General features: G+C 39.2%; 1 protein-coding gene across 2 annotated transcripts in view; it reads right to left on the minus strand.

Annotated features, from left to right (window-relative positions):
• Sf3b6 (splicing factor 3b subunit 6) overlaps positions 1–12420 on the minus strand; it is a 75989-nt gene extending 63569 nt beyond the window's left edge. The window contains exon 1 of one of the 2 annotated variants that reach the window (XM_067153027.2): positions 10387–10947. In XM_067153027.2, coding sequence (XP_067009128.1) covers positions 10387–10422 — 36 coding nt within the window. In that variant the 5' untranslated portion in view covers positions 10423–10947. Of the gene's footprint in view, positions 1–10386 lie in introns of both variants that reach the window. The other variant, XM_067153026.2, reaches the window with a different exon arrangement.
• Between the last annotated feature and the right edge of the window lie 362 nt (positions 12421–12782).

The following is a 12782-nucleotide window of genomic DNA, read 5'->3' on the forward strand; positions in this document are numbered from 1 at the left end:
TTAGATTATTTTTACATGTGCGTTATTTGAAGGACAATCGATGAATACTATATACTGTATAACTGAGAAAGAAATTCCGACTGTGAAATCTGTGTTGGCAAAACTTTAAAAAAAGTATACACTACAAGGGGCAAAGCAGTAGTTTGCGAAAAAATTTCAAAGAACTCGGATTTTGGTGGAAAAGGGTAGAAACTAACAGGTGTTTGCTAATTGAGCGTAATAATATTTGCAGTGCTTGAATCACATTTTTGCATTCTGTTACTGGGTATCGTCAGGAGGGATGCCCTATATTTTACAGTGATGAAACCTACATTAAGAGCTCCCACATAACACCAAAGGCGCCTTATTATTGTTCATGCAGGCTATGAGCTGGGTTTTATTCCGAATGCCCTCTTGATATTTAAATCAAATCAGACATCTGACGATTAACATTGAGAAATGGATGCCACGAATTACATGAAATGGGTGAAAGAAATGCTTTTGTCAAACTTGCCTCCAAAATCTGTTCTTGTGATAGACGATGCATCCTATCACAACGTTCAGTATGATAAATGCTGTACTTCTAATGCTAGCAAACAGGAAATGCAGAAGTGGCTAACAGAGCACAACATACCTTATGGAGATTATATGTTCAAGACTGAACTTTATGAACTTATAAAAATCAATAAGCCTCGAACTAAGAGCTATATTCTGGACCGTCTTTTACGTGAATATGGGCACACTGTTCTTCGTTTCACGGCTTATCATCCAGACTTGAACGGCATTGAAAAAAAAAAATAATAATAATAATAATAATAATATAGGGTGAAGTGAAACAATGAGTGGCACAGCGAAACACAACCTTCAAGCTGGTTGATGTTAGAAATCTTTGCGTTCAGAGATTTTCTGAAATTGGTGCGGAAGAGTGGGGTTCAGTATGACCATGTCGGAGTCATTGAGGAACAATAGCCTATAAACAGTTAGAAGACCTTCTTGGACCTGAAATTGAGCGTCCAGCAATTAATGTGACTAGCAGTAGCAGCAGTGAGGATGATTCGTCAAGCAGTGGCTTGGATAGTGAAAGTGCAGTTGACATGGCTGGGATTGAAGAACTCCAGCCTTAGTTCTTGACATTATGAGTGTTAGAGAGGCAACAACAGAATTCTTGTGATAAGGTTTCGTTGTTATTCAGGATTTGAATGAAATACCATAACCGGTATATAATTGTCGTGTTCCTAGCTTGACGTTAAGGAATGGACCTTGCTAAGTGGGAAATAAAATTTACCACTCCACCAAAAATATAAATTGAAAATGGAAGACGACTGTAGCTGTAGGGAATGGCAGCCTATACTAGATAGACTTTCTTTCCTTTGCTACTCTGTATAGGCCGTACTGTACCTTTGTAAAATGATTGTTACAGGAGGGTTCTGTTTGCATTAACATTCATACTGGCTATAACTGACCATTTATCTTTCAGGTGAGTTTTTTGTAAAATGTAAGAACAAATAAACAACATATTCTTTTAACAAAGATTTCTATATGATGATCATTTCATTAGTGACCCTTATTTCAAATTTTTATGGTAATATCTCAATATACTGTATATTTGCCATGAAATAACAGTACTACTACTCATCATCATCAATGTCCCATTCCAGTCGCCCGGGAGTGGTTATTACTACTACTACTACTACTACTACTACTACATTAATAATAAGAATGAACATTTAGTTGGAAAGTTTTCTTAGACATAATATAGACGTCGGAAGGAAGATTGTATAAACGTGGCCCACAGGTGGCCGTATCGATAAATAATAATAATAATAATAGACGTCGCTTGCCTACTACAGCAAATTTTCCAAAATATGATGTCACTAACATTCCAGACTTCTGTTGCATGTAGATGTTCACAATTTTGTACCTGCATTACCAACTGTGCTATAGGAGAATTGAATCACACCAGGTTAAAGCTCTAAGCAATTCGTCACTCTTATGTGCAATATAAAAAGGAAATGCGACTATGAGCGATTGCCCGTTCAAGCGAGGGACTTGCAAATATATGGGAGTTGTGGGGATATTCTTTGCATTATACGGAATATAGTATGATGTGAACATAACGTTGATTACAGGCGTTAATGCTGCTCAATTTCCTTTTATGATCAAAATATGCAAACGCTAGCCCAACCTCAACAACAGCTCATGTACTCTGACGGCAGCTGGTTGACGCTCTGGCTCTGGAGATGGGTATGTGTGGCCTGGGAACTCAGCGGAAAGACTCGCGCTCAAGTTTCCCATAAAATGCACCCAGAGCTGTTATTTGATTGCGCGGGCTCTACTTGTGCGATTGCCACTGTAAAATATTTTTACAATATAGCAGATTTTAGAATTTGGGATTTTTGACACCCCTACAAATATTTTTAGAACAAAAAAAAAATGCATTTCTTCGTTCTTGTATTATGTATGTGTGCCCTCCAATGTGTTTGTGTTTACTCCATCTGTAAGCATGTGGTAATAGGAATAATCAAACTTTCCAACTTTTATTTTTCTGAATAAATTATTTTAATTAATTATGTACCGGTTGGTACACCTATACGCCGCACATTTGAATTTTCCGCCTTAAAGTACTCCTCTACAGCTGAAACTCTGAACTTTAAACTGAATTAATTCAACTGTTTATCTGAAGATGTCACTGTGTTAATTTTGAATTGTTTTTGTTTACTAATTATCAAGAAGTGTGGACATTCTCTCACAGATGTCTCTACCAAAAACTATGATCATGCACCCTGGTGCGAAGTGAAGGAACTTTTCTTGAAGATATTTTGTATTCATAAGTTGTTGTCTTTACTAAATTTTGTTCTTTCGTTGGTGGGTTGGCAATATTAATCCTTTCTTTCTGCCTGTTTTGAATTTACCCAATCAGTAATTTCTGTAATTAATTTCCCTCCAATCACAAATTTCTTCTTCATTTTTGAATCGTAACTTTTAGCCGACCAATAAACGCATGTGGGTGTGTCTTAATTATTCATGAAAGGTCTCGAATCTTCCGCAAGGGTATAAAAGCTGCTGATTTTCTGGTCTCTCCGCCACTCGTACAACATCTAGCTTAGTGTATGGAAGAATAGCAGGAGGCGGGAAGCGCCTCTTTCTTCAGTCAGCAGCCCTTCAAAAAGGTAATGGCCGTTTAACATCTTTATTTTCTTGCTAGCTCAGCAGTTTAATCCTCGGGGAAGGTACGAAACCGTCTTTGATGTAACCTATACCATTTCGATGTAAATTTTCATGTTACTTTAACTGTAAATCGGGGATAGAGTGTGCTGTACCCTCTCGAGCTCCCCTTCATTTTGATCTGAGGTGACTACTTTTTCATAACCGATTTTCTTCTCCTTCCTAATGTATTAAAATTTTCTTATACGAGTCACCTTCCCTAGTGTGGAAATAGCCCCTGTTGAATTGGCCTAGCGCCACTTAGGTTTTAACAAGCTTTCATGTAGAAGTGCAAGTACTCGCCTCCATTCATCTTTGTATTTTGGGCCATTAACTTAACCCGTTTTGTTTTCCTTCCTGCGAAGGCCCAGTAGATTGGGTACGAGATACCCCTGTTCCATTATAAGTTGTGCCTTGACGGCAGTTAAGTGTAATAGTCTGTTATTGCCTTTAATAGGCTTGAAAGACTGAGAGCGGGTCAGCTCTTTCTGGTATTTTGAAAGGTGCCTCTAGGAGGCTTGTCATTACTAGATGGGAGCAAGTGCTCCATGTAATGAGGGGTTTTCTGCCCTTTGGTAATTTATGGTTGTGAGCTGAGTGCTCAGAGATTGTAAAAGGTGGGGCTTGAAGCCCAGATCTTTAATTTGTCTCTAAATCCTTGCTTTTCTGGTCTTGTACCTGATTATTGGATAGCTGTTGACTTGTTGTACTCGTTAAGTTTTCAAATTCTATGTAAAAATTTCTTAAATTTAATTGTCTATTGAAAATATAACCTATATTTAAATTTTCAATTCATCTTTCGGACTTGTAGTTAGACCCATTCCAGCCCGCACCTTCTTTCACATCTGCTGTTCCACAGATACCTTGGAACAAATTAATTAATAAAGTGAGGAATAAATTTCATAATAATCAGAAAGTTTTCCTGAATTTAGATGATTATGTTTTGCACTCCCTATTTAAGTTTTGCCCTCATATCTTTAAAAACAGAGGAGCGAGTTACTTTTTTTCTGAAAGCCTACATTTTCCATTAAAACAGCCTGCAACTTTAAGACCTCACCTTTACACTAAAAGGTTAATTTCCAGCATTTTAATGGTTCATTGTGATAACTATGGTGAATTTATATCATCGGTAGGTAATTTGTGATGTGATATGATCATTACCTGCTGTAATATATTGTGTGGTTAGTATGTGTTTTTATGCTAATTTAATAAACATTTGTTGCAGCCAATGGCACCATAGCGCATGGTACCGACCGCACCTTCTTCTGCACAGTTCACATTCACAAGTGGCTTCATCCGAGATGTGGAAAGTCGTCTTCTTGCAGACATGATGGAATCTGTGTACTACGAATTTTGCCATCGTGTGTCACAGGTCATAGTCTACACCCTTCCTTTCTGAAGAATTCCTTGCTTCAGTCGCATAGAATTCCAACCGTATCTCATTTCTCTTCCGCTGCAGCTCTTCAAACAATGTCTGATATGCCCTTGTAGATGAAAGAACCATTTTTTTGCCTTCGTTGTTCTATGAAAAAAAGTATCTGACAAGCTCGTATGTTGGCCTAGATGGGGTGAATTTAAAGATATGATGCTTTGATCTGCTCGATCTCTAAGGTTTGGGCAAAAATTCAGTTACTGCAGCACTTTTTCAGCGTAGACATCTACGTGCAATTGCACTGTCATTTGTTTCTTTCTTGAGGACTTCTCGCCGTGGACGTGATCGAGCAGTGCACGAGACTGCCAACCTTTGAACTTGCGAACTTGTGACAACTAGTAACAAAGCCATTGGCCTGGATAGGTTCGGTCCAGCAAGTGACAAAACCATTGGTCCAGAATGGTTAGGTTAGGATAGTGACAAAACCATTGGACTGGGATTAAGCAAAGAGGGTCTGGGGGCGTAAGGTCCCAGGTTAGGGCTGTGAAGTGGCTGTGAGGCCTCTAGCATTCCATACGATGAAAGCAGCGCATTCAAAAAGCTGAAGTAGTTTATCATGCCTGCTAGTCGCAATGTATTGTACATTGTTTTATTACATATTGCATTTAGTTGTGTTTTTATTGTGCACGAGTTGGTAACGGAATGCATTTCACTTGATTGCTGGAAATGAAGTCAGCCGATTGTATCTCAGCCAATGGAAATGCTAAAGCGTGCTTGAGCAATCAACAATGGCATGTGATAAATTATATTGGGTTATAAAAGATAATGTACTTCCAGGGGATGACGGGTGGGTGCCTGGCTGACGCAGTGAACGCATCTCTTTTCTGCAAGGTATTACACATAAGATTTGCTACATTTCAAATCCCTTAAGATGCTATAAAACTTATGCTGCACGTACTGAATTTCTACCAAGAACTGATTTGGTGAGGTAGGTCCATATTAGGTCTATACCATATGTCATTATAGGCATTATCTTGGTACTGAAAATCTTCATAGTGGTAGATACAGAGTCTATGCAGGAGATGAATACCAATGATGGCCAATAAAGCTGCCGTTACAGAATTCTGTTTCTGACATGTTTGGTGAAGGTAGTTCCAGTTGTCTGTAGTTGAAGAGATGTACTGACGTAAAAATTCCTAACATGGCAAAATAGTCGTAACGCTTGGCAAATATCTTCACTTAAATTACTTAAGAATTGCAAAAAATCAAAATCTTTCACGTCTAAGTTTCTTCTTTGAACAGGGTGATCTTTCCGTAAGCGGGCCAGTGCTGGGAATCATTATACCCAATCTCAAATAACCTTCAGTAGCGGCTCATTTAGCAAACATATAACCCATGTGCTTTCTTTTTACTGCTGTGTTCCGAGTGTTATTAGCGTGCTAGTGACTTTGCACATTATTAAGAGTTTCTTTCATGATAATATTTAGTAATATATCATTATTAATTATGTTGGTAGTCAGTCCTTGTCTTGATGTTTAGGATTTAGTTAACTGTTTTAATTTACATTGATATAACCTTTGTTAAAGTTCCGTGTGGAGTGATGATGGGCGAGCGCGACCCTTCTCACATAAAGCATACGAAAGGAGAAGCATTGAGAAGTGGAGAACAGTGTGTTCTCACTGTTTTTAAGTTTAGTGATGCAGATCCTGGTAGTACTCCTGAAAATGTGACAAGGTTAGTAGCTGCTATTTCTTAATGTCATCCTACAGCATATTAAGAACTCCTGTGGCGCATATCAAGTAGATGATATTGCATTGCTATTGGGAAGGCAACTTTTAAGGACACTCCATACCATTGTTCTTTAAATCCAATTGAAAGTGTGTGGAGCCAAGTTAAGGGCCATGTGGCTAGGAACAACAAAACTTTCACCCTTGCGGAAGTAAGAAAAGTGCTGCTGGAAGGGATTGAACTAGTGACCCCTCAACGTTGGGAAACATGCATTAAACAAGTCATTGAGATGGAAGAAAAACAAATGTGGGATATAGACCAGTTAGCAGACGATGCCATTTAACGGATAGTGATAAATGTAAACGACTCCAACAGTGATTCACAACTATTTTTTATTTTCCACCTAGTCGATACATTAGTTGCTTAAGGCAACTTATTGGTTAAAAGTGGTACATGTTTCGTATATTATTAACATCTTCAGCCACATAACACTGTTTAGATAAAAAATTCATATATTGACAAAGTATCAATGCTTTGAGAGAAAGTGTCCTTAAAAATAGCATAAGAAGATTAAATGAAGACATTAAAAACAAAATACTCATGAGAAAATTGTAAAAAGAATTTATATATTTTCTCATGAGTATTTTGTATGTGGCTGAAGATGTTGTTAATATACGAAACATATACCACTTTTAACCAATAAGTTGCCTTAAGCAACTAATGTATCGACAAAGAGGAAAATAAAAAATAGTTAGCTGTGAATCTGTTAAAGTGCGATACGGACCATGAAATTGATTTTATGTAATCCGACAGTGATGATGAGACTACGATATAGAGGGAATTGAGAAACCTATCTTTCTTCCACAGGCGACATTGGCGAGTACATTAACATTCAGAACTGTACTGAATATCATCTTGATTCATTCTTGTGAATGTATGAATGTTGTATTCTTATAACATGTTAGTTACAGATTATTCGAACTAGTTATCGATCTCGCGGTTTCTTGCCTGATTTTTTTTTTTTTGCAAGTGACTAATCTCATGTTTTAATCCGTATTAAAATGTGTTATTTGTAATAACAAAGTTTTTATTTTAATCCACCTGTTCAATACATTATAATGTTGTCACATTTAAAACACCTTCATTAATTGACAAGTTATTTGTGGGACGTTTCGCTCCCTTGCCTGATGTTTTTATGCAACAAGTACCACAACACGCATGTGACTGGACTTGTTATTCTTACCCCCCAGGTAATTTGAGATAGGGTACGCCCTACGGTAAAGATTGAAAAGAAATATTTTACATACCTGAAGTAGCAGAAAGGAGAGATCCTTCCTTCCTCTATGCTTGCTAGAAACCCACCATCCTGCCCGAAAAAGTATTCTTACTTATGTATAGAGGAAAACTGAAAGCAAGGCAGCATGAAAGAAGGAATTGCCATCGTTATTTTTACTCCTATTGACCAGTTCCAATCAGCTGCGATCAGCCTGTGACAAAGTCTAGATAACTTAAATCCTGCTAGAGGTCGCATGATCAGTGGCCACAGGGTTACCATATTCGGTGAAAATAAGAAAAGCACGTATTTTCAATGTAGCAATGGCTTGTGGTGGATGTAATTTTTTGAGTATTTATAAGATGTCTTTAGAGTGTTGACGAAGCTAACCTGAACAACTTTTTAATCAGCCATAGGCTAATTAAAGGTTCTGTTCCTTGTGGCGTATGTGCAAAAACTTTGAATGTAAAACTTTATCGAACAAAGTTGTTGTTCACGTGCCAGAAAAGCGAGTGCTCGTATAAGTTATCCGCTAAAACAGTTACATAAGATTTGTTGCGTACTGATTATTATCAAACTGGCCACATAACTCATTAATTGAGCACGAGCTCAAATGCAGTTCCAAGACAGAGTGTGACTAGTCGAGTTATTGCCAAGAAGTTAGTGAAAATTGGGCCACACGCAATTCAACATAAATAAGGAAAGAATAGGCATGGCTGTAGGGTGGAAGAGCAGTGGATTTTTGGTGGTGTTGAGAGAGAAAACAACAAAAGGTTCTTTCTCATGCCCGTTGCATCTCACTGCAGTGCTACTTCAATGGATGGAAGTCGTAAGGGAACATACATTACCCGGGACAACAATCTTATCAGACTGCTGGCGGGCTTGTGTCTGCCTCCAGGACGAGGGTTTTCTCCAATCTGAAGGTAAATCTTTCTATCCAATATGCGGACGGAGATAGGAGCGGACTCGACCACGAAGTGAACCAGGAACGCCTAGCTGGAGAAGATCTTGCCTTTCACACGAACGCTATCGAGAGAAAGAGGCGGACTGTTCATGAATCCCTACCCGCCTCAATGCACAGGAAGTACCATTTCACTGGGTACTTGTTAGAACGTTTATTCAAATACTGTGACCTCCGGGAAGAACGTGAGATACAAGAGGCCTAAGGCCACTTCGCGGCTCTAACTTGGGGGGGCCCAGGCCAATGGTCTTGTCACTAACCGGACCTCACCTATCCAGACCAATGGTCTTGTCTCTAGTCGGACCTAACCTATCCAGACCAATGGTTTTTATCAAGAACAGTGGTCTTCAAACAATATTCGTACGATGGCAGAATTGTGCAGCTGATTGAGACGTCATCCGATAAGCGCCATGTTGTTTGTGTAACTTCTGTTACATCGTCTGAGGCACGCCATGCCCGGCCCGCTTATGGATGAATTACCCAGAACAACAGTCCTCTGATGCAGTGCGATATTAAAAGTCGCACACTTCCTAGTGGCATAATCTACATTGTGTCAGCAATAATATAGGTAATAGCCTATATATATGATCCAGACTACTCCACCAGTCTGGAATATGCATTACTCAAACTTGATGGTCTTCTTCATTTGCTTTGGTTACGTCTGCAGAAAGTCATGTAATCCAACTTGCCATAATTAGTTCACTATAGCTGCCAAGCATATTGTTCAGCAGCATCAACTGGCTGCAGTGGCGAAGCGTGCTAGCATCCACTGTTACCAGTGGTAACAGTTTGAAAATATAAAAATCGAATATTCTTTAACATTAATATTTAATACTTTTGTTTCTTTGCCTGGACATGTCGCGAGTACTCTATTGCAGCAGTTTGCCACCGTCAAGTCTGAGCGAGAGGCTGTTACCACTCCATGCAGTGGTTACGCTTTGAATCTCTTCTAACAGTTAGGCGAGCATTACTGCGCCAAGCAAGGCCTCTTTCCCCTCGACACCGAGATGTATCCTAGTATGTTCTCCGGTCATGTTATCATAGTGGAAAGTGGGAAAAAAAGCTTATAACGTCGGTGCTGAGCTGTTCCATCCGCTCGTTCCGTTGCGCTCAACAGTGCATGGTTATATTATTGTGTTATTGTTTTCTATTTTAATACGATGTGACTTCTCTTGTTAAAGTCTGAATTTATATTTAATTGATGTTAGGTGAGGATAGCCTATAGGACTGCACGACGTATTAAACATTAAAATGAGTGCTGTCGCTTCCACCTTGAAAATAAGCGAGTTGGTGGGCCCAGAATGTTCATGTATAATAGAAAGCTTAATGAACACGCCATTTTCGAGAAGAACTTTTGAATAATATATAAGTAATAATAAAACGTAAATGTTTCCACCTTTTCAATACAATATATTCACAAAATTACAAAATTATACGGTACTAGTTTCGACCCATCTAGGGGTCATCATCAGCCGTATTGGAGCAAAGATCATTTGTGGCGAAATCCTAAGACATTACTTTTAAAAATCTGAATAGCAATCTTCGCGAATTTCACGCTGTCTTAACAAAACGACAAGTTCCTGAGCTAAAAGTGTTTAATAAATTTTGATACTGAACTATATTCAATGAACATTATTTTTGAATTTACAAAAAAATCCTTGGTCATATCTGGGTTAAATATCACCATTATTCGAGATGACTAACCAAGGTGGGGGAAAAAGTGGCACCAACCATTCGAGAGTTTTAATACTACGTTTTAACTCCAAACATATACATGCGAAATTAAAATAACTAAGTGACAACCTGTCAAGTGATTCTTTCATTGAGAAATTGCGCAATGAAGAGATTATGTTACCAATTAATACTTACATTCGCCCTCCGCTGCATCAATGCCATAGTATTCATGGTGATAGTCTTTTAGTAAGCGGCTATGATACAAGAAAAATGAATTGTCGACACAAAAGGTTCAAAAGTTTGCACCACGCTTTCAAAACGTAAATCGAATCGACGTCACAAAAACTATAGTTGTACTGAAACTATAATAGTAGCGTCGCTTCTATTAAGGAATAACACTAAACGTTGTATCTACGTGTTATTGACGAAAGCTCTGAACAATAAACTACTGAATTACACTATTAGCACAGCACACGAGAGACTATTTTGATAATTTCCATCTGCTCGAATCTCATTGATGTTGGTTCACTTCATTTCCGACAGAATGTGCTTATTTCGCACGAAGGTACTCTTCTGGAAAAAAAATTAATGCGTCACTCCCGTCACGTGACACAAACAAAATAAACATAGTTTACACAATTATTTCGAAGCAAACTAGTATACTGAAACAATACTAGCATAACACAATATGAACTAAAAATTCTGAAAGTGTAATGATATGAAGTCCTAGTCCTTGAAAATCTATTCACAAACAACAGGCTGCCAGCAGCCAGTAAAGTATTGATTTAGTTGAGAATAGTCATTTTATGTCACTTTGTTCTCGGTGATCCCGATCACGAAAAAAGCCCTTCTCCGTTTTGCATTCTCGTATTGTAACAGTCTGCAAGTTGACAGTAACATCAGTAATAAAGATGTTATCTGCCACAGGATTTAGATTATACCAATATTCCAAGCTGGGGCTGGTCAGTAATGGTACTGTGAGTCGAGATTGCGGTAGGTTTTCTGTGTCAAGTAGGTTGTTAACATTACTGTCACTTTGACATCCATCGGAAGTAGATTCTCTCTCTCCGTTATCATTATTCTTGCTCTCCGCTGTCTCGACAGAAGGAACCGTAGCAGCGATGTTAGTGGCAGTTTGTTCTTGCGAAGCTTGAGTAGTGACAGGAAACAAGGCTGCAGGTCGCTTCTCAGTCGAATTCACGGCGCGAGGACTTGTCGGAGTGACAACGGGTGCTGAAGATGCAGGCACTTCTAATTGTGGTTGGGCACCTTCCACAGATAACCGATGACTACTGGATGACGGACGCCGTCCATGGACTGGCAATGGATTATATGGGGGTGATGTAGGTGTCTTGATGGGTACCAGACGAGGCAACTTTGAAGGTGGAGGACTGGTACCTCTACTGCCACCGGTTGTAGCAGTGCTGGTAGTTATGGTCACACCAATCTTGCCAGATTCTTTCGATAAGACTTCAGCTTTACGTTTGGTTCCTGCTGCCTCTCGACAATGCAAAATGGGACGATCTTCACTGCTGTTACTGTTCTCAGCATCTGTTACCTCTGGTAGCAAAGATGCAGCAGGTACCAGGTCCGGAGGTGGAGGAGTGGCACGGGAATCGTCTACAGAAACGAGGCTGTCTTTATCTTGTTCAGGCAAAGCTGCACAGGTATCATCCAGAGCACCTTCTATATGTTGGTCAAGGTTTTCAGGCGGTGGTTCCATTATAACCTCACTCTCATTTTCAGGTACATGTATATCCCTGGATGACTGGCCATAATCCTCAACGGGTGTTACCACTGGTTGATAACGAGCTGGTTCCTTTTTTCGTCCCGGTCCCCGTTTGTCCGTACGTGGGCTTTGTTCAAAAATGTCGATAAGCCTTCTGTCCAAAATGTTCTCTTCTGGTTCCCATGTGCTATGCTTCTGACTCCAGCCTTTCCATTTGACAAAGTACTCCACACGCCCCCGCCTCACTCTTTTCTTCATTATACGTTCGGCAGCATAAACACGATCTCCCATGGCTAACTCCACCGTTATGTAGATATGAAATACTTCACTCGTAAACTAAGTATAAAGTGAAAACAACCCAGCAATTACTGACGATTGCAACTTATAAAAATGCAGTAGCAGTTAATAATTGCACGAATCTAGGACGAACAGACACACGAAAGTATTACACAACGCAACGACAGTTCTATCCACACCACACGTGTCTCACTCTCCCCTCTCAACTCAGTCACTCGTCATTCCAAGGAATATACGAAATGCCACAGATAGACAGTAGAGTGCGCGGTAGTAGCTAGCGGCAATTCAAACTTTATAAACGCGAATTATCAAAATCAGAAAAACAGTCGTGTATAAACTTTTAGCAGTTATCCATCAATAACCTATTTTAACGATTCATTCAGGAAAAATAGTAGGTAAAAACAATGCAAGTTTAGCAGTTATAAGCATGGAATCGATAAGGAACATGAAGCGTGGAGCGATACGCTATGCATTTGTTCTGCCATCTATTGGTTAAAAATAATATTACGTGATCTCAAGTCACCGCCGTCTCGATCCTCCTATACTGCCTGCTCTATGCGAGCAT

This window comes from Anabrus simplex, chromosome 8, assembly GCF_040414725.1.
Source record: "Anabrus simplex isolate iqAnaSimp1 chromosome 8, ASM4041472v1, whole genome shotgun sequence".
NCBI lineage: Eukaryota > Metazoa > Arthropoda > Insecta > Orthoptera > Tettigoniidae > Anabrus > Anabrus simplex.